Source organism: Salmo salar, chromosome ssa15, assembly GCF_905237065.1.
Source record: "Salmo salar chromosome ssa15, Ssal_v3.1, whole genome shotgun sequence".
NCBI lineage: Eukaryota > Metazoa > Chordata > Actinopteri > Salmoniformes > Salmonidae > Salmo > Salmo salar.
The window spans coordinates 9,325,104-9,352,499 of record NC_059456.1 but is presented as its reverse complement, the minus strand read 5'-3'; the positions used below and the strand labels follow the sequence as shown (position 1 = coordinate 9,352,499).

The 27,396-nt window shown below is 43.8% G+C and overlaps 1 protein-coding gene across 2 annotated transcripts in view; it reads left to right on the top strand.

The window, feature by feature from the left end:
- Positions 1-27,396, top strand: part of LOC106570942 (AT-rich interactive domain-containing protein 3A) — a 210,536-nt gene that overhangs the window by 18,494 nt on the left and 164,646 nt on the right. Inside the window, exon 3 of one of the 2 annotated variants that reach the window (XM_045695443.1) lies at positions 22,036-22,119. The exons of the other annotated variant lie outside the window; for it this stretch is intronic. Within the exon in view, the coding sequence (XP_045551399.1) occupies positions 22,036-22,119 (84 nt within the window). The remainder of the gene's footprint in view (positions 1-22,035; positions 22,120-27,396) is intronic. 2 annotated transcript variants of the gene reach the window in all.

Here is a 27,396-nt window from a genome sequence, read left to right as displayed (position 1 = left end):
TATTCCATGTGTAACTCTGTGTTGTTGTTTGTGTCACACTGCTTTGTTTTATCTTGGCCAGGTCGCAGTTGTAAATGAGAACTTGTTCTCAACTGGCCAACCTGGTTAAATAAAGGTTAAATAAATAAAAAAAAATTTAAAAAAAAGTATGAAAGGAAAATAAATAAACATAAATATGGGTTGTATTTACAATGGTGTTTGTTCTTCACTGGTTGCCCTTTTCTTGTGGCAGCAGGTCACAAATCTTGCTGCTGTGATGAAACACTGTGGAATTTCACCCAGTAGATATGGGAATGTATCAAAATGTGTGAGTTTGTTTTCGAATTCTTTGTGGGTCTGTGTAATCTGAGGGAAATATGTGTCTCTAATATGAAAGCGGCAGCTCTACCCTTTAGCTCAGTGCACATGTTTCCTGTAAGCCATGGCTTCTGGTTGGGGTATGTACGTACGTTCACTGAGGGCACGACATCATCGATGGACTTATTGATGAAGCCAATGACTGATGTGGTGTACTCCTCAATGCCATCGGAAGAATCCCGGAACATATTCCAGTCTGTGCTAGCAAAACAGTCCTGTAGCGTAGCATCTGCTTCATCTGACCACTTTTTTATTGATCGAGTCACTGGTGCTTCCTGCTTTAATTTTTTGTTTGTAAGCAGGAATCAGGAGGATAGAATTATGGTCAGATTTGCCAATAGGACGGCGAGGGAGACCTTTGTATGCATCTCTGTGTGTGGAGTAAAGGAGGTCCGAGTTTTTTAGAAGGCCAGCATCCCGGAGTTGCCTCTTCACTGTTGACGTTGAGACTGGTGTTTTGAGGGTACTATCTAATGAAGCTGCCAGTTGAGGACTTGTGAGGCGTCTGTTTCTCAAACTAGACACTCTAATGTACTTGTCCTCTTGCTCAGTTGTGCACCGGGGCCTCCCACTCCTCTTTCTATTCTGGTTAAAGCCAGTTTGCGCTGTTCTGTGAAGGGAGTAGTACACAGCGTTGTACGAGATCTTCAGTTTCTTGGCAATTTCTCGTATGGAATAGCCTTCATTTCTCAGAAAAAGAATAGACTGACGAGTTTCAGAAGAAAGTTATTTGTTTCTGGCCATTTTGAGCCTGTAATCAAACCCACAAAGGCTGATGCTCCAGATACTCAACTAGTCTGAAGAAGGCCAGTTCTATTGCTACTTTAATCAGCACAACAGTTTTTAGCTGTGCTAACATAATTGCGAAAGGGTTTTCTAATGATCAATTAGCCTTTTAAAATGATAAACTTGGATTAGCTAACACAACGTGCTATTGGAACACAGGAGTGATGGTTGCTGATTTTTACATTTTTTTTAATTTCACCTTTATTTAACCAGGTAGGCCAGTTGAGAACAAGTTCTCATTTACAACTGTGACCTGGCCAAGATAAAACAAAGCAGTGCGACAAAAACAACAACACAGAGTTCCACATGGAATAAACAAACATACAGTCAATAACACAAAAGAGAAAAAAAAGTCTTTATACAGTGTGTGCAAATGAGGTAAGATAAGGGAGGTAAGGCAATAAATAGGCCATAGTGGCGAAATAATTACAATTTAGCAATTAAACAATGGAGTGATAATGGACCTCTGTATGCCTATGTAGATATTCCACAAAAAATCATCCGTTTCCAACTGCAATAGTCATTTACAACATTAAACAATGTCTACACTGTATTTCTGATCAATTTGATGTTATTTTAATGGACAAAAAATGTGCTTTTCTTTCAAAAACAAGGACATTTCTAAGTGACCCCAAACTTTGGAACGGTAGTGTGTGTTGTTTAGACCCAAATAACATTCTAGTTTGCTGTTTTTTTTGTTAATGCTCTCCAGTGCCAAGTAATTATCTTTTTGTTTTGTCATGATTTGGTTGTCTCTCTCTCTCTCTCTCTCTCTCTCTCTCTCTCTCTCTCTCTCTCTCTCTCTCTCTCTCTCTCTCTCTCTCTCTCTCTCTCTCATTAAACCAGAGTGCAGGCAGACTTGTTTCAACACCCTCCCATCATTGTGGGTGTTACGTTTTAATCACACAAGCCTGGAATTTCTGCAGCTGTTTGCAAAAGGCTCTCTGTTTACGAGATCACACCGGTCGACAAATACAGCCTGTCTATAGACTGGCTGGCTGCTTCTCTGTGACTCCTCTGTTCTCTTCACCCCCAATACAGCCTGTCTATAGACTGGCTGGCTGTTTCTCAATTCAATTCAATTCAATTCAAGGGGTTTTATTGGCATGGGAAACAAATGTTAACATTGCCAAAGCAAGTGAAGTAGATAATATACAAAAAGTGAAATAAACAATACAAAATTAACAGTAACATTACACTCACAGAAGTTCCATAAGAATAAAGACATTACAAATGTCATATTATGTCTATATACAGTGTTGTAACGATGTGCAAATAGTTACAGTACAAAAGGGAAAATAAATAAACATAAATATAGGTTGTATTTACAATGGTGTTTGTTCTTCACTGGTTGACCTTTTCTTGCGGCAACAGGTCACAAATCTTGCTGCTGTGATGGTACACTGTGGTATTTCACCCAGTAGATATGGGAGTTTATCAAAATCGGGTTTGTTTTCAAATTCTTTGTGGATCTGTGTAATCTGAGGGAAATATGTGTCTCTAATATGGTCATACATTGGGCAGGAGTTTAGGAAGTACAGCTCAGTTTCCACCTCATTTTGTGGGCAGTGTGCACATAGCCTGTTGCTCAGTAGCAAGGCTATGCTCACTGAGTCTGTACATAGACAAATCTTTCCTTAAGTTTGGGTCAGTCACAGTGGTCAGGTATTCTGCCACTGTGTACTCTCTGTTTAGGGCCAAATAACATTCTAGTTTGCGCTGTTCTTTTGTTAATTCTTTCCAATGTAATTATCTTTTTGTTATCTCATGATTTGGTTGGGTCTAATTGTGTTGCTGTCCTGGGGCTCTGTGGGGTCTGTTTGTGTTTGTGAACAGAGCTCCAGGACCAGCTTGCTTAGGGGACTCTTCTCCAGGTCCATCTCTCTGTAGGTGAGGGCTTTGTTATGGACGGTTTGGGAATCACTTCCTTTTAGGTGTTTGTTGAATTTAACGTCTCTTTTCTGAATTTTGATAATTAGCGGTTATCGGCCTAATTCTGCTCTGACTCCTCTGTTCTCTTCACCCCCAATACAGCCTGGCTATAGACTGGCTGGCTGCTTCTCTGTGACTCCTCTGTTCTCTTCACCCCCAATACAGCCTGGCTATAGACTGGCTGGCTGCTTCTCTGTGACTCCTCTGTTCTCTTCACCCCCAATACAGCCTGGCTATAGACTGGCTGGCTGCTTCTCTGTGACTCCTCTGTTCTCTTCACCCCAAATACAGCCTGTCTATAGACTGGCTGGCTGCTTCTCTGTGACTCCTCTGTTCTCTTCACCCCCAATACAGCCTGTCTATAGACTGGCTGGCTGCTTCTCTGTGACTGTTCTGTTCTCTTCACCCCCAATACAGCCTGTCTATAGACTGGCTGGCTGCTTCTCTGTGATTCCTCTGTTCTCTTCACCCCCAATACAGCCTGTCTATAGACTGGCTGGCTGCTTCTCTGTGATTCCTCTGTTCTCTTCACCCCCAATACAGCCTGTCTATAGACTGGCTGGCTGCTTCTCTGTGACTCCTCTCTTCTTAAATTAGGTAGCTCGGCTGTAAAGTCCATCACAAAGTGCTTGGTAGCAGTGGTGTAAAGTACTTCAGTAAAAATACTTTCAAATACTACTTATGTAGTTTTTTGGGGGTACCTGTACTTTACTATTCATATTTTTGACAACTTTTACTTTTACTTCACTACATTCCAAAATAAAATATTGTACTTTTTACTCGATACATTTTCCCTGACAACCAAAATTACTCATTGCATTTTGAATGCTTAACAAGACAGGAAAATAGCCAAATTTACACACTTATCAAGAGAACACGTGGGTCATCCCTACTAGCTCTGTTCTGGCGCACTCACTAAACACAAATGCATCTTTTGTAAATAATGTCTGAGTGTTGGAGTGTGACCCTGGCTATCCCCCCAAAAAATATATAAAGAATTTAAAATGATTTTACTCAAGTAATATTTTACTGGGTGACTTTCACTTTTACTTGAGTAACCTTCTATTAAGGAATCTATACTGTTACTCAAGTATGACAATTGGGTCCTTTACACTCGTACCTGTATACGGGTTGAAAATGGCGGATTTGGACACTAATAAGCACCTAAATGGGAACACAGTGGTTGTACAGTAAACATGCTAAACATGACGTCAGAGCTCAGGCTCTGTTCTTCACAGCTTTGTATGGGTTTTGATTGACAGCCGTTCTGAACTTTAGCACCTCACGTGACAAGAAGTCACCTCCCCCTATCCCTCCAGGTAATTGGGCAACTTTCACCCATTTTTTGTTGTTGTCTGATTGAGGGAAATGCTATAAATTAAGAGGTGTCCATGTATTTTGAAAGATGAGATTTTGAGGATTATAATGAATAACGCTTTTATGTCATAGAAACAAACCAAACACCATATAGTATTATAACAGATAAACCATATAGTATTATAACAGATACACCATACATACAACATATAGTATTATAACAGATACACCATATAGTATTATAACAGATACACCATATAGTATTACAACAGATACACCATACAGTATTATAACAGATACACCATATAGTATTATCACAGATACACCATACATAAAACATATAGTATTATAACAGATAAACCATATAGTATTATAACAGATACACCATACATACAACATATAGTATTATAACAGATACACCATATAGTATTATAACAGATACACCATACAGTATTATAACAGATACACCATATAGTATTATAACAGATACACCATACATACAACATATAGTATTATAACAGATAAACCATATAGTATTATAACAGATACACCATACATACAACATATAGTATTATAACAGATAAACCATATAGTATTATAACAGATACACCATACATACACCATATAGTATTATAACAGATACAGTATTATAACAGATACACCATATAGTATTTTAACAGATACACCATACAGTATTATAACAGATACACCATATAGTATTATAACAGATTCACCATATAGTATTATAACAGATACACCATACATACACCATATAGTATTATAACAGATACACCATATATACACCATATAGTATTATAAGAGATACACCATATATACACCATATAGTATTATAACAGATACACCATACATACACCATATAGTATTATAACAGATACACCATACATACACCATATAGTATTATAACAGATACACCATACATACACCATATAGTATTACAACAGATACACCATATAGTATTATAAAAGATACACCATACATACACCATATAGTATTATAACAGATACACCATACATACACCATATAGTATTATAACAGATACAGTATTATAACAGATACACCATATAGTATTTTAACAGATACACCATACAGTATTATAACAGATACACCATATAGTATTATAACAGATTCACCATATAGTATTATAACAGATACACCATACATACACCATATAGTATTATAACAGATACACCATATATACACCATATAGTATTATAAGAGATACACCATATATACACCATATAGTATTATAACAGATACACCATACATACACCATATAGTATTATAACAGATACACCATACATACACCATATAGTATTATAACAGATACACCATACATACACCATATAGTATTACAACAGATACACCATATAGTATTATAACAGATACACCATACATACACCATATAGTATTATAACAGATACACCATACATACACCATATAGTATTATAACAGATACAGTATTATAACAGATACACCATATAGTATTTTAACAGATACACCATACAGTATTATAACAGATACACCATATAGTATTATAACAGATTCACCATATAGTATTATAACATATACACCATACATACACCATATAGTATTATAACAGATACACCATATATACACCATATAGTATTATAAGAGATACACCATATATACACCATATAGTATTATAACAGATACACCATACATACACCATATAGTATTATAACAGATACACCATACATACACCATATAGTATTATAACAGATACACCATACATACACCATATAGTATTACAACAGATACACCATATAGTATTATAACAGATACACCATACATACACCATATAGTATTATAACAGATACACCATACATACACCATTTGTATTATAACAGATACACCATATAGTATTATAACAGATACACCATATAGTATTATAACAGATACACCATATAGTATTAACCTGTGCATTAAGCTGCGTAGTCTTAATGTTTACAACGAATGAAGGAATGGAATGAAGGGATTTATCTGTTGCATTTGAATGGTATGTATTCATAATTCTGCTGTATGTAATTGGTTTACAGAGATAAATAAGGTTGGCTATGCAGCACCATATTGACTGAGGGAGACAGGTTGGTTATGCAGCACCATATTGACTGAGGTGGACAGGTTGGTTATGCAGCACCATATTGACTGAGGGGGACAGGTTGGTTATGCAGCACCATATTGACTGAGGGAGACAGGTTGGTTATGCAGCACCATATTGACTGAGGGGGACAGGTTGGTTATGCAGCACCATATTGACTGAGGTGGACAGGTTGGTTATGCAGCACCATATTGACTGAGGGAGACAGGTTGGTTATGCAGCACCATATTGACTGAGGGAGACAGGTTGGTTATGCAGCACCATATTGACTGAGGTGGACAGGTTGGTTATGCAGCACCATATTGACTGAGGGTGACAGGTTGGTTATGCAGCACGATATTGACTAAGGGGGACAGGTTGGTTATGCAGCACCATATTGACTGAGGGGGACAGGTTGGTTATGCAGCACCATATTGACTGAGGGGGACAGGTTGGTTATGCAGCACCATATTGACTGAGGGGGACAGGTTGGTTATGCAGCACCATATTGACTGAGGGGGACAGGTTGGCTATGCAGCACCATAATTACTGAGGGAGACAGGTTGGTTATGCAGCATCATATTGACTGATGGGGACAGGTTGGTTATGCAGCACCAATATTGACTGAGGTGGACAGGTTGGTTATGCAGCACCATATTGACTGAGGGAGACAGGTTGGTTATGCAGCACCATATTGACTGAGGTGGACAGGTTGGTTATGCAGCACCATATTGATTGAAGGGGACAGGTTGGTTATGCAGCACCATATTGACTGAGGTGGACAGGTTAGTTATGCAGCACCATATTGACTGAGGGGGACAGGTTGGTTATGCAGCACCATATTGACTGAGGGGGACAGGTTAGTTATGCACCACCATATTGACTGAGGGGGACAGGTTGGTTATGCAGCACCATATTGACTGAGGGGGACAGGTTGGTTATGCAGCACCATATTGACTGAGGGGGACAGGTTGGTTATGCAGCACCATATTGACTGAGGTGGACAGGTTGGTTATGCAGCACCATATTGACTGAGGGAGACAGGTTGGTTATGCAGAACCATATTGACTGAGGTGGACAGGTTGGTTATGCAGCACGATATTGACTAAGGGGGACAGGTTGGTTATGCAGCACCATATTGACCGAGGGGGACAGGTTGGTTATGCAGCACCGTATTGACTGAGGGGGACAGGTTGGTTATGCAGCACCATATTGACTGAGGGGGACAGGTTGGTTATGCAGCACCACATTGACTGAGGGGGACAGGTTAGTTATGCAGCACCATATTGACTGAGGTGGACAGGTTGGTTATGCAGCACCATATTGACTGAGGGAGACAGGTTGGTTATGCAGCACCATATTGACTGATGGGGACAGGTTGGTTATGCAGCACCATATTGACTGAGGTGGACAGGTTGGTTATGCAGCACCATACTGACTGAGGTGGACAGGTTGGTTATGCAGCACCATATTGACTGAGGGAGACAGGTTGCTTATGCAGCACCATATTGACTGAGGTGGACAGGTTGGCTATGCTGCACCATATTGACTGAGGTGGACAGGTTAGTTATGCAGCACCATATTGACTGAGGGGGACAGGTTGGTTATGCAGCACCATATTGACTGAGGGGGACAAGTTGGTTATGCAGCACCATATTGACTGAGGTGGATAGGTTGGTTATGCAGCACCATATTGACTGAGGGGGACAGGTTGGTTATGCAGCACCATATTGACTGAGGGGGACAGGTTGGTTATGCAGCACCATATTGACTGAGGTGGACAGGTTGGTTATGCAGCACCATATTGACTGAGGGAGACAGGTTGGTTATGCAGAACCATATTGACTGAGGTGGACAGGTTGGTTATGCAGCACAATATTGACTAAGGGGGACAGGTTGGTTATGCAGCACCATATTGACCGAGGGGGACAGGTTGGTTATGCAGCACCGTATTGACTGAGGGGGACAGGTTGGTTATGCAGCACCATATTGACTGAGGGGGACAGGTTGGTTATGCAGCACCACATTGACTGAGGGGGACAGGTTAGTTATGCAGCACCATATTGACTGAGGTGGACAGGTTGGTTATGCAGCACCATATTGACTGAGGGAGACAGGTTGGTTATGCAGCACCATATTGACTGATGGGGACAGGTTGGTTATGCAGCACCATATTGACTGAGGTGGACAGGTTGGTTATGCAGCACCATACTGACTGAGGTGGACAGGTTGGTTATGCAGCACCATATTGACTGAGGGAGACAGGTTGCTTATGCAGCACCATATTGACTGAGGTGGACAGGTTGGCTATGCTGCACCATATTGACTGAGGTGGACAGGTTAGTTATGCAGCACCATATTGACTGAGGGGGACAGGTTGGTTATGCAGCACCATATTGACTGAGGGGGACAGGTTGGTTATGCAGCACCATATTGGCTGAGGGAGACATGTTGGTTATGCAGCACCATATTGACTGAGGGAGACAGGTTGGTTATGCAGCACCATATTGACTGAAGTGGACAGGTTGGTTTGCAGCACCATATTGACTGAGGGGGACAAGTTGGTTATGCAGCACCATATTGACTGAGGTGGATAGGTTGGTTATGCAGCACCATATTGACTGAGGCGGACAGGTTGGTTATGCAGCACCATATTGACTGTAGTGGACAGGTTGGTTATTCAGCACCATATTGACTGAGGGAGACAGGTTGGTTATGCAGCACCATATTGACTGAGGGGGACAGGTTGGTTATGCAGCACAATATTGACTGAGGGGGACAGGTTGGTTATGCAGCACCATATTGACTGAGGTGGACAGGTTGGTTATGCAGCACCATATTGACTGAGGGGGACAGGTTGGTTATGCAGCACCATATTGACTGAGGGGGACAGGTTGGCTATGCAGCACCATAATTACTGAGGGAGACATGTTGGTTATGCAGCACCATATTGACTGATGGGGACAGGTTGGTTATGCAGCACCAATATTGACTGAGGTGGACAGTTTGGTTATGCAGCACCATATTGACTGTAGTGGACAGGTTGGTTATTCAGCACCATATTGACTGAGGGAGACAGGTTGGTTATGCAGCACCATATTGACTGAGGGGGACAGGTTGGTTATGCAGCACCATATTGACTGAGGGGGACAGGTTGGTTATGCAGCACCATATTGACTGAGGTGGACAGGTTGGTTATGCAGCACCATATTGACTGAGGGGGACAGGTTGGTTATGCAGCACCATATTGACTGAGGGGGACAGGTTGGCTATGCAGCACCATAATTACTGAGGGAGACATGTTGGTTATGCAGCACCATATTGACTGATGGGGACAGGTTGGTTATGCAGCACCAATATTGACTGAGGTGGACAGTTTGGTTATGCAGCACCATATTGACTGAAGGAGACAGGTTGGTTATGCAGCACCATATTGACTGAGGTGGACAGGTTGGTTATGCAGCACCATATTGACTGAAGGGGACAGGTTGGTTATGCAGCACCATATTGACTGAGGTGGACAGGTTAGTTATGCAGCACCATATTGACTGAGGTGGACAGGTTGGTTATGCAGCACCATATTGACTGAGGGGGACAGGTTGGTTATTCAGCACCATATTGACTGAGGGGGACAGGTTGGCTATGCAGCACCATAATTACTGAGGGAGACAGGTTGGTTATGCAGCACCATATTGACTGATGGGGACAGGTTGGTTATGCAGCACCAATATTGACTGAGGTGGACAGTTTGGTTATGCAGCACCATATTGACTGAGGGAGACAGGTTGGTTATGCAGCACCATATTGACTGAGGTGGACAGGTTGGTTATGCAGCACCATATTGACTGAAGGGGACAGGTTGGTTATGCAGCACCATATTGACTGAGGTGGACAGGTTAGTTATGCAGCACCATATTGACTGAGGGGGACAGGTTGGTTATGCAGCACCATATTGACTGAGGGGGACAGGTTAGTTATGCAGCACCATATTGACTGAGGGGACAGGTTAGTTATGCAGCACCATATTGACTGAGGGGGACAGGTTGGTTATGCAGCACCATATTGACTGAGGGGGACAGGTTGGTTATGCAGCACCATATTGACTGAGGTGGACAGGTTGGTTATGCAGAACCATATTGACTGAGGTGGACAGGTTGGTTATGCAGCACGATATTGACTAAGGGGGACAGGTTGGTTATGCAGCACCATATTGACCGAGGGGGACAGGTTGGTTATGCAGCACCATAATGACTGAGAGGGACAGGTTGGTTATGCAGCACCATATTGACTGAAGTGGACAGGTTGGTTTGCAGCACCATATTGACTGAGGGGGACAAGTTGGTTATGCAGCACCATATTGACTGAGGTGGATAGGTTGGTTATGCAGCACCATATTGACTGAGGTGGACAGGTTGGTTATGCAGCACCATATTGACTGTAGTGGACAGGTTGGTTATGCAGCACCATATTGACTGAGGTGGACAGGTTGGTTATGCAGCACCATATTGACTGAGGGGGACAGGTTGGTTATGCAGCACCATATTGACTGAGGGGGACAGGTTTGTTATGCAGCACCATATTGACTGAGGGGGACAGGTTGGTTATGCAGCACCATATTGACTGAGGTGGACAGGTTGGTTATGCAGAACCATATTGACTGAGGGGGACAGGTTGGTTATGCAGCACCATATTGACTGATGGGGACAGGTTAGTTATGCAGCACCATATTGACTGAGGGGGACAGGTTGGTTATGCAGCACCATATTGACTGAGGTGGACAGGTTGGTTATGCAGCACCATATTGACTGTAGTGGACAGGTTGGTTATGCAGCACCATATTGACTGAGGTGGACAGGTTGGTTATGCAGCACCATATTGACTGAGGGGGACAGGTTGGTTATGCAGCACCATATTGACTGAGGGGGACAGGTTGGTTATGCAGCACCATGTTGACTGAGGGGGACAGGTTGGTTATGCAGCACCATATTGACTGAGGTGGACAGGTTGGTTATGCAGCACCATATTGACTGAGGGGGACAGGTTGGTTATGCTGCACCATATTGACTGAGGGGGACAGGTTGGTTATGCAGCACCATATTGACTGAGGGGGACAGGTTGGTTATGCAGCACCATATTGACTGAGGGGGACAGGTTGGTTATGCAGCACCATATTGACTGAGGTGGACAGGTTGGTTATGCAGCACCATATTGACTGAGGGGGACAGGTTGGTTATGCAGCACCATATTGACTGAGGTGGACAGGTTGGTTATGCAGCACCATATTGACTGAGGTGGACAGGTTGGTTATGCAGCACCATATTGACTGAGGTGGACAGGTTGGTTATGCAGGACCATATTGACTGAGGGGGACAGGTTGGTTATGCAGCACCAATATTGACTGAGGTGGACAGGTTGGTTATGCAGCACCATATTGACTGAGGGAGACAGGTTGGTTATGCAGCACCATATTGACTGAGGTGGACAGGTTGGTTATGCAGCACCATATTGACTGAAGGGGACAGGTTGGTTATGCAGCACCATATTGACTGAGGTGGACAGGTTAGTTATGCAGGACCATATTGACTGAGGGGGACAGGTTGGTTATGCAGCACCATATTGACTGAGGGGACAGGTTAATTATGCAGCACCATATTGACTGAGGAGGACAGGTTGGTTATGCAGCACCATATTGACTGAGGGGGACAGGTTGGTTATGCAGCACCATATTGACTGAGGGGGACAGGTTGGATATGCAGCACCATATTGACTGAGGGGGACAGGTTGGTTATGCAGCACCATATTGACTGTGGGAGACAGGTTGGTTATGCAGCACCATATTGACTGATGGGGACAGGTTGGTTATGCAGCACCATATTGACTGAGGTGGACAGGTTGGTTATGCAGCACCATACTGACTGAGGTGGACAGGTTGGTTATGCAGCACCATATTGACTGAGGGAGACAGGTTGGTTATGCAGCACCATAATGACTGAGGTGGACAGGTTGGCTATGCTGCACCATATTGACTGAGGTGGACAGGTTGGTTATGCAGCACCATATTGACTGAGGGGGACAGGTTGGTTATGCAGCACCATATTGACTGAGGGGGACAGGTTGGTTATGCAGCACCATATTGGCTGAGGGAGACAGGTTGGTTATGCAGCACCATATTGACTGAGGGAGACAGGTTGGTTATGCAGCACCATATTGACTTAGGTGGACAGGTTGGTTATGCAGCACCATATTGACTGAGGGAGACAGGTTGGTTATGCAGCACCATATTGACTGAGGGAGACAGGTTGGTTATGCAGCACCATATTGACTGAGGTGGACAGGTTGGATATGCAAGACCATATTGACTGAGGGTGACAGGTTGGTTATGCAGCACGATATTGACTAAGGGGGACAGGTTGGTTATGCAGCACCATATTGACTGAGTGGGACAGGTTGGTTATGCAGCACCATATTGACTGAGGGGGACAGGTTGGTTATGCAGCACCATATTGACTGAGCGTGACAGGTTGGTTATGCAGCACCATATTGACTGAGGGGGACAGGTTGGTTATGCAGCACCATAATTACTGAGGGAGACAGGTTGGTTATGCAGCACCATATTGACTGATGGGGACAGGTTGGTTATGCAGCACCAATATTGACTGAGGTGGACAGGTTGGTCATGCAGCACCATATTGACTGAGGGAGACAGGTTGGTTATGCAGCACCATATTGACTGAGGTGGACAGGTTGGTTATGCAGCACCATATTGACTGAAGGGGACAGGTTGGTTATGCAGGACAATATTGACTGAGGTAGACAGGTTAGTTATGCAGCACCATATTGACTGAGGGGGACAGGTTGGTTATGCAGCACCATATTGACTGAGGGGGACAGGTTAGTTATGCAGCACCATATTGACTGAGGGGGACAGGTTGGTTATGCAGCACCATATTGACTGAGGGGGACAGGTTGGTTATGCAGCACCATATTGACTGAGTGGGACAGGTTGGTTATGCAGCACCATATTGACTGAGGTGGACAGGTTGGTTATGCAGCACCATATTGACTGAGGGAGACAGGTTGGTTATGCAGAACCATATTGAATGAGGTGGACAGGTTGGTTATGCAGCACGATATTGACTAAGGGGGACAGGTTGGTTATGCAGCACCATTTTGACCGAGGGGGACAGGTTGGTTATGCAGCACCATATTGACTGAGGGGGACAGGTTGGTTATGCAGCACCATATTGACTGAGGGGGACAGGTTGGTTATGCAGCACCATATTGACTGAGGGGGACAGGTTGGTTATGCAGCACCATATTGACTGAGGTGGACAGGTTGGTTATGCAGCACCATATTGACTGAGGGAGACAGGTTGGTTATGCAGCACCATATTGACTGATGGGGACAGGTTGGTTATGCACCACCATATTGACTGAGGGGGACAGGTTGGTTATGCAGCACCATATTGGCTGAGGGAGACAGGTTGGTTATGCAGCACCATATTGACTGAAGGGGACAGGTTGGTTATGCAGCACCATATTGACTGAGGTGGACAGGTTGGTTATGTAGCACCATATTGACTGAGGGGGACAGGTTGGTTATGCAGCACCATATTGACTGAGGGGGACAGGTTGGTTATGCAGCACCATATTGACTGAGGGGGACAGGTTGGTTATGCAGCACCATATTGACTGAGGGGGACAGGTTGGTTATGCAGCACCATATTGACTGAGGGGGACAGGTTGGTTATGCAGCACCATATTGACTGAGTTGGACAGGTTGGTTATGCAGCACCATATTGACTGAGGGAGACAGGTTGGTTATGCAGAACCATATTGACTGAGGTGGACAGGTTGATTATGCAGCACCATATTGACTGAGGGGACAGGTTGGTTATGCAGCACCATATTGACTGAGGGGGACAGGTTGGTTATGCAGCACCATATTGACTGAGGTGGACAGGTTGGTTATGCAGCACCATATTGACTGAGGGGGACAGGTTGGTTATGCAGCACCATATTGACTGATGGGGACAGGTTAGTTATGCAGCACCATATTGACTGAGGGGGACAGGTTGGTTATGCAGCACCATATTGACTGAGGTGGACAGGTTGGTTATGCAGCACCATATTGACTGTAGTGGACAGGTTGGTTATGCAGCATCATATTGACTGAGGGGGACAGGTTGGTTATGGAGCACCATAATTACTGAGGGAGACAGGTTGGTTATGCAGCACCATATTGACTGATGGGGACAGGTTGGTTATTCAGCACCAATATTGACTGAGGTGGACAGATTGGTTATGCAGCACCATATTGACTGAGGGAGACAGGTTGGTTATGCCGCACCATATTGACTGAGGTGGACAGGTTGGTTATGCAGCACCATATTGACTGAAGGGGACAGGTTGGTTATGCAGCACCATATTGACTGAGGTGGACAGGTTAGTTATGCAGCACCATATTGACTGAGGGGGACAGGTTGGTTATGCAGCACCATATTGACTGAGGGGGACAGGTTGGTTATGCAGCACCATATTGACTGAGGGGGACAGGTTGGTTATGCTGCACCATATTGACTGAGGGGGACAGGTTGGTTATGCAGCACCATATTGACTGAGGGGGACAGGTTGGTTATGCAGCACCATATTGACTGAGTTGGACAGGTTGGTTATGCAGCACCATATTGACTGAGGGAGACAGGTTGGTTATGCAGAACCATATTGACTGAGGGGGACAGGTTGGTTATGCAGCACCATATTGACTGAGGGGGACAGGTTGGTTATGCAGCACCATATTGACTGAGGTGGACAGGTTGGTTATGCAGCACCATATTGACTGAGGGAGACAGGTTGGTAATGCAGCACCATATTGACTGATGGGGACAGGTTGGTTATGCAGCACCATATTGACTGAGGTGGACAGGTTGGTTATGCAGCATCATACTGACTGAGGTGGACAGGTTGGTTATGCAGCACCATATTGACTGAGGGAGACAGGTTGGTTATGCAGCACCATATTGACTGAGGTGGACAGGTTGGATATGCTGCACCATATTGACTGAGGTGGACAGGTTGGTTATGCAGCACCATATTGACTGAGGGGGACAGGTTGGTTATGCAGCACCATATTGACTGAGGGGGATAGGTTGGTTATGCAGCACCATATTGGCTGAGGGAGACAGGTTGGTTATGCAGCACCATATTGACTGAGGGAGACAGGTTGGTTATACAGCACCATATTGACTGAAGTGGACAGGTTGGTTTGCAGCACCATATTGACTGAGGGGGACAAGTTGGTTATGCATCACCATATTGACTGAGGTGGATAGGTTGGTTATGCAGCACCATATTGACTGAGGTGGACAGGTTGGTTATGCAGCACCATATTGACTGTAGTGGACAGGTTGGTTATGCAGCACCATTTTGACTGAGGGGGACAGGTTGGTTAAGCAGTATGATATTGACTGAGGGGGACAGGTTGGTTTTGCAGCACCATATTGACTGAGGTGGACAGGTTGGTTATGCAGCACCATATTGACTGAGGGGGACAGGTTGGTTATGCAGCACCATATTGACTGTAGTGGACAGGTTGGTTATGCAGCACCATATTGACTGAGGTGGACAGGTTGGTTATGCAGCACCATATTGACTGAGGTGGACAGGTTGATTATGCAGCACCATATTGACTGAGGGGACAGGTTGGTTATGCAGCACCATATTGACTGAGGGGGACAGGTTGGTTATGCAGCACCATATTGACTGAGGTGGACAGGTTGGTTATGCAGCACCATATTGACTGAGGGGGACAGGTTATTTATGCAGCACCATATTGACTGATGGGGACAGGTTAGTTATGCAGCACCATATTGACTGAGGTGGACAGGTTGGTTATGCAGCACCATATTGACTGAGGGGGACAGGTTGGTTATGCAGCACCATATTGACTGAAGGGGACAGGTTGGTTATGCAGCACCATATTGACTGAAGGGGACAGGTTGGTTATGCAGCACCATATTGACAGAGGGAGACAGGTTGGTTATGCAGCACCATATTGACTGAGGGGGACAGGTTGGTTATGCAGCACCATATTGACTGAGGGGGACAGGTTGGTTATGCAGCACCATATTGACTGAGGTGGACAGGTTGGTTATGCAGCACCATATTGACTGTAGTGGACAGGTTGGTTATGCAGCACCATATTGACTGAGGTGGACAGGTTGGTTATGCAGCACCATATTGACTGAGGTGGACATGTTGGTTATGCAGCACCATATTGACTGAGGGGGACAGGTTGGTTATGTTGCACCATATTGACTGAGGGGGACAGGTTGGTTATGCAGCACCATATTGACTGAGGGGGACAGGTTGGTTATGCAGCACCATATTGACTGAGGGGGACAGGTTGGTTATGCAGCACCATATTGACTGAGGTTGTATTATAAAAAATAAAGAAAAACCCTGAGTAGGTGTGTCCAAACTTTTGACTGGTACTGTATATAAATATATTTCAAATAATATATACAAATATATATGGGGGATTGGAAATGATGCAGACGATTATATAGTGTACAGTGCATTCGGAAAGTATTGACTTTTCCCACATTTTGTTACGTTACAGCCTTATTCTAAAATGGATTAACAAAAAAATGTCAGTCCTCAATCTACACACAATACCCCATTATGACAAAGTGAAAACATGTTTTTAGACATTTTTGCTATTTTATTAAAAATAAAAACAAATATACCTTATTTGGTTCAGTAAGTATTCAGACCCTTTGCTGTGAGAATCGGAATTGAGTTCAGGTGCATCCTGTTTCCATTGATCATCCTTGAGATGTTTCTACAACTTAATTGGAGTCCACTTGTGGTAAATTCAATTGATTGGACATGATTTGGAAAGGCACACACCTGTCTATATAAGGTCCCACAGTTGACAGTGCATGTCAGAGCAAAAACCAAGCCATGAGGTCGAGGGAATTGTCCATAGAGCTCCAAGACAGGATTGTGTCGAGGCACAGATCTGGGGAAGGGTACCAACACATTTCTGCAGCATTGAAGGTCCCCAAGAACACAGTGACCTCCATCATTCTTAAATGGAAAAAGTTTGGAACCACCAAGACTCTTCCTAGAGCTGGCCGTCTGGCCAAACTGAGCAATCGGGGTAGAAGGTCCTAGGTCATGGAGGTGACCAAGAACCAGATGGTCACTCTGACAGAGCTCTAGAGTTCCTCTGTGGAGATGGGAGAACCTTCCAGAAGAACAACCATCTCTGCAGCACTCCACCAATCAGGCCTTTATGGTAGAGTGGCCAGACAGAAGCCACTCCTCAGTAAAAGGCACATGACAGCCTGCTTGGAGGACTCTCAGACCATGAAAAACAAGATTCTCTGGTCTGATGAAACCAAGATTGAACTCTTTGGCCTGAATGCCAAGTGTCACGTCTGGGGGAAACCTGGCACCATGCCTACGGTGAAGCATGATGGTGGCAGCATCATGCTGTGGGGATGTTTTTCAGCGGCAGGGACTGGAAGACTAGTCAGGATCGAGGGAAAGATGAACGGAGCAAAGTACAGAGAGATCCTTGATGAAAACCTGCTGCAGAGTACTCAGGACCTCAGACTGGGGTGAAGGTTCACCTTCCAACAGGACAACGAACCTAAGCACAAAGCCAAGACAACGCAGGAGTGGCTTCGGTACAAGTCTCTGAATGTCATTGAGTGGCCCAGCCAGAGCCCGGACTTGTACCCGATCGAACATCCCTGGAGAGACCTGAAAATAGCTGTGCAGCGACGCTCCCAATCCAACCTGACAGAGCTTGAGAGGATCTGCAGAGAAGAATGGGAGAAACTCCCCAAATACAGGTGTGCCAAGCTTGCAGCATCATACCCAAGAAGACTTGAGGCTGTAATCGCTGCCAAAGGTGCTTCAGCAAATTACTGAGTAAAGGGTGTGAATACTTATGTAAATGTAATATTTCTGTTATTTTTAAAAAATAAATTAGCAAAACTTTCATGGAACCTGTCTTTGCTTTGTGTGTAGATTGAGTGTGTGTGCACTTCGTTTGTTGCGCTTAGACCTGTGTGCTACATTTACTATGTGTATATATATATATTATCTCATTGACAATATTGTCTTATTTTCGTAATAATGTTATCTTAATAATTGTATCTTATTTTATTATCTTGTGTTTTATTGATGCTCCTGTGTTATACGTGATTCAATTGTCTGTCTGTCTGTCTGTCTGTCTGTCTGTCTGTCTGTCTGTCTGTCTGTCTGTCTGTCTGTCTGTCTGTCTGTCTGTCTGTCTGTCTGTCTGTCTGTCTGTCTGTCTGTCTGTCTGTCTGTCTGTCTGTCTAGGGTGTAACGTGAGTCAATTACCTTGTGTTAAGCCCTCTAACTGGCTAGCAACACTGGTGTGGGGTGGAGGAGGGATTGTTGGAAGGATGGATAAGGAGAGAGAGAGAGAGCCAACAAGAGAGAGAGACAAAAAAGGAAGGAAGATACGACAGTACATATATAGCCTGGGAGAGAGTGGTGGAAAGTGAGAGAGAGGGAGAAAGATTTACACAGATAAGAGGAGAGGAAGAAAGAGAGAGAAAGAAAGAGACGGAGAGGGAGAGAACAACAGAGCTAGTTAGGGAAAGAACAACTTGAACAGACGAACTATGTGTTTGCATCCCGATGCAAATAATGAGCTTAGGATGGTCTCTCTCTTCCTGTCGTCTGTTATCACTCCTCCTTCCTGATGGTCTCTCTCTTCCTGTCATCTGTTATCACTCCTCCTTCCTGATGGTCTCTCTCTTCCTGTCATCTGTTATCACTCCTCCTTCCTGATGGTCTCTCTCTTCCTGTCATCTGTTATCACTCCTCCTTCCTGATGGTCTCTCTCTTCCTGTCATCTGTCTGTTATCCCTCCTCCTTCCTGATGGTCTCTCTCTTCCTGTCATCTGTCTGTTATCACTCCTCCTTCCTGATGGTCTCTCTTCCTGTCATCTGTCTGTTATCACTCCTCCTTCCTGATGGTCTCTCTCTTCCTGTCATCTGTCTGTTATCACTCCTCCTTCCTGATGGTCTCTCTCTTCTTGTCATCTGTCTGTTATCACTCCTCCTTCCTGATGGTCTCTCTCTTCCTGTCATCTGTCTGTTATCAACCCTCGGCCCCTTCCTCATACTGGGACAACTAACATCATCCACTGTGCATGGTTTTGCATGAACGAGCCCTATGCTACTCTCTTTACATATACTGCTCAAAAAAATAAAGGGAACACTAAAATAACACATCCTAGATCTGAATGAATGAAATAATCTTATTAAATACTTTTTTCTTTACATAGTTGAATGTGCTGACAACAAAATCACACAAAAATAATCAATGGAAATCCAATTTATCAACCCATGGAGGTCTGGATTTGGAGTCACACTCAAAATTAAAGTGGAAAACCACACTACAGGCTGATCCAACTTTGATGTAGTGTCCTTAAAACAAGTCAAAATGAGGCTCAGTAGTGTGTGTGGCCTCCACGTGCCTGTATGACCTCCCTACAACGCCTGGGCATGCTCCTGATGAGGTGGCGAATGGTCTCCTGAGGGATCTCCTCCCAGACCTGGACTAAAGCATCCACCAACTCCTGGACAGTCTGTGGTGCAACGTGGCGTTGGTGGATGGAGCGAGACATGATGTCCCAGATGTGCTCAATTGGATTCAGGTCTGGGGAACGGGCGGGCCAGTCCATAGCATCAATGCCTTCCTCTTGCAGGAACTGCTGACACACTCCAGCCACATGAGGTCTAGCATTGTCTTGCATTAGGAGGAACCCAGGGCCAACCGCACCAGCATATGGTCTCACAAGGGGTCTGAGGATCTCATCTCGGAACCTAATGGCAGTCAGGCTACCTCTGGCGAGCACATGGAGGGCTGTGCGGCCCCCCAAAGAAATGCCACCCCACACCATGTCTGACCCACCGCCAAACCGGTCATGCTGGAGGATGTTGCAGGCAGCAGAACGTTCTCCACGGCGTCTCCAGACTCTGTCACGTCTGTCACGTGCTCAGTGTGAACCTGCTTCATCTGTGAAGAGCACAGGGCGCCAGTGGCGAATTTGACAATCTTGGTGTTCTCTGGCAAATGCCAAACGTCCTGCACGGTGTTGGGCTGTAAGCACAACCCCCACCTGTGGACGTCGGGCCCTCATACCACCCTCATGGAGTCTGTTTCTGACCGTTTGAGCAGACACATGCAAATTTGTGGCCTGCTGGAGGTCATTTTGCAGGGCTCTGGCAGTGCTCCTCCTGCTCCTCCTTGCACAAAGGCGGAGGTAGCGGTCCTGCTGCTGGGTTGTTGCCCTCCTACGGCCTCCTCCACGTCTCCTGATGTACTGGCCTGTCTCCTGGTAGCGCCTCCATGCTCTGGACACTACGCTGACAGACACAGCAAACCTTCTTGCCACAGCTCGCATTGATGTGCCATCCTGGATGAGCTGCACTACCTGAGCCACTTGTGTGGGTTGTGTGTTGCTTCCTAAGTGGACAGTTTGATTTCACAGAAGTGTGATTGACTTGGAGTTACATTGTGTTGTTTAAGTGTTCCCTTTATTTTTTTGAGCAGTGTACATTTAGCATCTCAAGCCCCCTCTTGGGACATGTGTGGTGTGTATTGCAAATTACATATTTTATTGTCTTTAGAATGATAGACTTTGTTGAAAAGACAATGTCATCATAGTAAAATTATGATTTTGTTTTTGTTCAAGTGTATGTTTAAATGATTTGACCTTGCCTAGACTAGACTACATTTAGTTTGTATCTAGTCTGTACATTTTACATGCCATTTAAATGTCCCCTTCCCTTTCATTTTAAAAGAGGGGCGTTGTGTGTTTGTCTAGTCCGGTTGTGGTCAGTGTTGGTCAGGTTGTGGTCAGGTTGTGGTCAGGTTGTGGTCAGTGTTTGTCAGGTTGTTGTCAGGTTGTGGTCAGGTTGTGGTCAGGTTGTGGTCAGTGTTTGTCAGGTTGTTGTCAGGTTGTGATCAGTGTTTGTCAGGTTGTGGTCATGTTGTGGTCAGGTTGTGGTCAGTGTTTGTCAGGTTGTGGTCAGGTTGTTGTCGGGTTGTGGTCAGTATGTGGTCAGGTTGTGGTCAGTATGTGGTCAGGTTGTGGTCAGTATGTGGTCAGGTTGTGGTCAGGTTGTGGTCAGGTTGTGGTCAGTATGTGGTCAGGTTGTGGTCAGGTTGTAGTCAGGTTGTTGTCAGTATGTGGTCAGGTTGTTGTCAGGTTGTAGTCAGGTTGTTGTCAGTTTGTGGTCAGGTTGTGGTCAGGTTGTTGTCAGGTTGTGGTCAGGTTGTGGTCAGGTTGTAGTCAGTATGTGGTCAGGTTGTGGTCAGGTTGTAGTCAGTATGTTGTCAGGTTGTGGTCAGGTTGTGGTCAGTATGTGGTCAGGTTGTGGTCAGGTTGTGGTCAGGTTGTTGTCTTCCTTTCCTTCCTGTCCACTGAAGAGATGATCATCTGTTTTGTCCTTTAAAATGTGTTCAGTCAGGACAAGGCAGTGCACCAGAGAGGAAGCTGGGAAATTCAAGTGTCGGTATCGGTGGCGGCTCCTCGTCTCTGATTCAGGAGGTCAGTAACCCCGCCCCTACTTGCCCCGCCCCCTTACTCGCCTTGCGATACCCCCCACCCACTTAACCCCGCTTCCCCTCCCCTCCACCTTAACCTTCAACCAACCAACCAATTGGCTCTTAGATGCCTCCCGTAGTGCCCACCCCCTGAGGCAGTGAGTGACAGGGAGCATTGGGCTAACTAACAAAAGCTGACCAGCTATGTTTCACTCTCCTCTCCTCTCCTCTCCTCTCCTCTCCTCTCCTCTCCTCTCCTCTCCTCTCCTCTCCTCTCCTCTCCTCTCCTCTCCTCTCCTCTCCTCTCCTCTCCTCTCCTCTCCTCTCCTCTCCTCTCCTCTCCTCTCCTCTCCCCTGCCTCCTCCTCTCCTCTCCCCTGCCTCCTCCTCTCCTCTCCTCTCCTCTCCCCTGCCCCCTCCTGTTCTGTCCCCTCCTTTCCTTCCCTCCCGTCTCTGTGAAAGACAACACCCTCTTTGGCAGATAGAGAGGTGTGAGGTAACACTCAGCCATCAATCCAATAATGGATCAACTATTGTAAATGGAGTTTGGCTGTGGTGTCATGTTCTACGTATAGAAAACACAAGGAAACTGGAGCTACTGCTTTTGGGATGTGACTTTTTAATGACTGTTTAGTTATTACCTATAGGATAGATATAGGATAAATATAGGATAGATATAATATAGCTATAGCATAGATATAGCATAGCTATAGGACAGATATAGGATAGCTATAGGATAGCTATAGAATAAATATAAGATACATATAGTATAGCTATAGAATAGATATAGCATAGATATAGGATAGATATAGGATAGATATAGCATAGATATAGCATAGATATAGGATAGATATAGGATAGCTATAGCATAGATATAGCATAGCTATAGGACAGATATAGGATAGCTATAGGATAGCTATAGAATAAATATAAGATAGATATAGGATAGCTATAGAATAGCTATAGGATAGATATAGGATAGATATAGCATAGCTATAGGATAAATATAGGATAGATATAGCATATGTATAGGATAGCTATAGGATGAATATAGGATAAAAATAGGATAGATATAGGATAGATATAGGATAGCTATATCATAGATATAGGATAAATATAGAATAGATATAGGATCGATATAGTATAGCTATAGGATGGATATAGGCTAGATATAGCATAGATATAGGATAGATATAGCATAGATATAGGATAGATATAGCATAGATATAGCATAGATATAGGATATATATAGCATAGATATAGGATAGATATAGGATAGATATAGCATAGATATAGCATAGATATAGAATAGATATAGGATAGCTATATGATAAATATAGGATACATATAGGATAGATATAGGATAAATATAGGATAGCTATAGCATAGATATAGGATAGCTATAACATAGATATAGGATAGATATAGCATAGATATAGGATAGATATTGGATAGATATAGCATAGATATAGCATAGATATAGGATAGATATATCATAGATATAGCATAGATATAGGATAGCTATAGCATAGATATAGCATAGATATAGGATAGCTATAGGATTAATATAGGATAGCTATAGAATAAGTATAGGATAGATATTGGATAGCTATAGCATAGATATAGCATAGATATAGCATAGCTATAGGATAAAAATAGGATAGAGATAGGGTAGATATAGGATAGCTATAGGATTAATATAGGATAGATATAGGATAGCTATTGCATAGATATAGGATAGATATAGCTATAGGATAGATACAGGATAGATACAGGATAGCTACAGGATAGCTACAGGATGGCTATAGGATAGTACAGAATAGATATAGGATAGATTTAGCATAGTTATAGGATAGATATAGGATAGATACAGAATAACTATAGGATAGATACAGGATAGATACAGGATAGATACAGAATAACTATAGGATAGATACAGGATAGATACAGGATAGCTATAGGATAGCTATAGGATAGATACAGGATAGATATTCGATAGCTATAGGATAGCTATAGGATAAATATAGGATAAATATAGGATAGCTATAGGATAAATATAGGATAAATATATGATAGATATAGGATAAATATAGGATAGATGCAGGATAGATATAGGATAGATGCAGGATAGATACAGGATAGATACAAGATAGATACAGGATAGATGTAGGATAGATATAGGATTGATATAGGATAGATATAGGATAGATATAGGATAGATACAGAATAACTATACGATAGATACAGGATATATACAGGATAGATACAGGATAGATATAGGATAAATATAGGATAGATGTAGGATAGATACAGGATAGATACAAGATAGATACAGGATAGATGTAGGATAGATATAGGATAGATACAGAATTACTATACGATAGATACAGGATAGATACAGGATAGATACAGGATAGATATAGGATAGATACAGGATAGATACAGGATAGATACAGGATAGATACAGGATAGATGCAGGATAGATACAGGATAGATATAGGATGGTCAGGTTGCTTGTCTTCCTTTCCTTCCTGTCCACTGAAGAGATGATCATCTGTTTTGTCCTTTAAAATGTGTTCAGTCAGGACAAGGCAGTGCACCAGAGAGGAAGCTGGGACACAGTCACACTATGGCCACTCAGCGCCTGACAACACAGTCACACTATGGCTACTTAATGGCTGACAACACAGTCACACTATGGCCACTCAGTGCCTGACAACACAGTCACACTATGGCTACTTAATGCCTGACAACACAGTCACACTATGGCTACTGAGTGCCTGACAACACAGTCACACTATGGCCACTCAGTGCCTGACAACAGGGGAGACATTTAGTAGTTGCCATTTTATGATGTAAGTATGTGGAACAGCAGGCCAGAGAGAGAGAGAGAGAGAGAGAGAGAGAGAGAGAGGATTCTAGTGAAATTTGGGATTTATTATAACTAATTCCTTCCCACACACATCAATTAAACTATACATACCTATATACACATCAATTTTAAAACATTTTTATTTCACCTTTATTTAACCAGGTAGTCTAGTTGAGAACAAGTTCTCATTTACAACTGCAACCTGGCCAAGATAAAGCAAAGCAGTGCGACAAAAACAACACAGAGTTACACATGGGATAAACAAACGTACAGTCAATAACACAATAGAAAAATCTATATACAGTGTGTGCAAATGGAGTAAGGAGGTAAGACAATAAATAGGCCAATAGTGGCAAAGTAATTACAATTTAGCAATTAAGACTGGAATGATAGATGTGCAGGTGAGGATGTGCAAATATAAATACTGGTGTGTAAAAGAGCAGAAAAAACTAAAACAAATATGGGGATGAGGTAGGTAGATTGGGTGGGCTATTTACAGATGGACTATGTACAGCTGCAGTGATCGGTAAGCTGCTCTGACAGCTGATGCTTGAAGTTAGTGAGGGAGATATGAGTTTCCAACTTCAGTGATTTTTGAAATTCGTTCCAGTCATTGGCAACAGAGAACTGGAAGGAAAAGTGACCAAAGAGGTGTTGGCTTTGGGGATGACCAGTGAAATATACATGCTGGAGCGCGTGCTACGGGTGGGTGTTGTTATGGTGACCAGTGAGCGGAGATAAGGGGGGACTTTACCTAGCATGCTTGTAGATGACCTGGAGCCAGTGGGTTTGGCGACGAGAGTGAAGCGAGGGCCAGCCAACGAGAACATACAGGTCGCAGTGGTGGGTAGTATATGGGGCTTTGGTGACAAAACGGATGACACTGTGATAGACTGCATCCAATTTGCTGAGTAGAGTGTTGGAGGCTATTTTGTAAATTACATCGCCAAAGTCAAGGATCGGCAGGATGGTCAGTTTTATGAGGGTATGTTTGGCAGCATGAGTGAAGGATGCTTTGTTACGAAATAGGAAGCCGATTCTAGATTTAACTTTGGATTGGAGATGCTTAATGTGAGTCTGGAAGGAGAGTTTACAGTCTAGTCAGACACCTAGGTATTTATAGTTGCCCACATATTCTAAGTCAGAACCGTCCAGAGTAGGGATGCTAGGCGGGCGGGTGGGTGCGGGCAGCGATCGGTTGAAGAGCATGCATTTAGTTTTACTAGCATTTAAGAGCAATTGGAGGCCACGGAAGGAGAGTTGTATGGCATTGAAGCTCGTTTGGAGGTTTGTTAACACAGTGTCCAAAGAAGGGCCAGATGTATACAGAATGGTGTCATCTGCGTAGAAGTGAATCAAAGAATCACTCGCAGCAAGAGCGATATCATTGATATATACAAAGAAAAGAGTCGGCCCGAGAATTGAACCCTGTGGCACCCCCACAGAGACTGCCAGAGGTCCGGACAACAGGCCCTCCGATTTGACATACTGAACTCTATCTGAGAAGTAGTTAGTGAACCAGACGAGGCAGTCATTTGAGAAGCCAAGGCTATTGAGTCCGATAATTGTCAAACTCGCTCTCATTTGCAATTTCGACCTGTTGAAACCTTTGCTCTTCTATTTTCAAACCCTAGCTCCAGGTTTGGTAATTTACCTGTCTGACATGAGCTCGCTAGTGCTGAGGTGGGAGGGGTGGCAATATCTGAGTTGTGTCCTTAAAAATGTGCAGCAAAGTGCGAATTTCAGGCAGCTCTTATAGGGATATTTAAGGCCAGCCAAAAGCTGGTTGGTTTTGGCATGGATCTTGACAGTGGAAGCGCAGCCTATCCAGCCGTAACACCGTGCCCGTATGCACCCTTTTTTGAGCCTATAAACCTTGTTTTTAGAAAGATAAAATACCAATGTTTTTCCCCATTTCGTTCCATTTGATGGAACGAGAGATGAGATGATCCAGTGACACCTTTTAGTTATTTTCCTGGATGGAACAATAGCTTGTTTTTCGGTAAGTTCTTTCAAATATTTACATTATCTAATACCTTCATAAACCACATGACAATGGCACGAAGGGGGGTCCAACGAGGCCAGGATTTTCTAGCTAAATGAATTCATTAGACTAGGCTATTGGTACTCTTCAAGGCCTGGTTAGTCTACTGTTAAATATGAATATGGTCATTTTGACCATATTTGTATTTATTAAGGATCTCCATTAGTTCCTGCCAAGGCAGCAGCTACTCTTCCTGGGGTTTATTATGGATCCCCATTAGTTCCTGCCAAGGCAGCAGCTACTCTTCCTGGGGTTTATTATGGATCCCCATTAGTTCCTGCCAAGGCAGCAGCTACTCTTCCTGGGGTTTATTATGGATCCCCATTAGTTCCTGCCAAGGCAGCAGCTACTCTTCCTGGGGTTTAT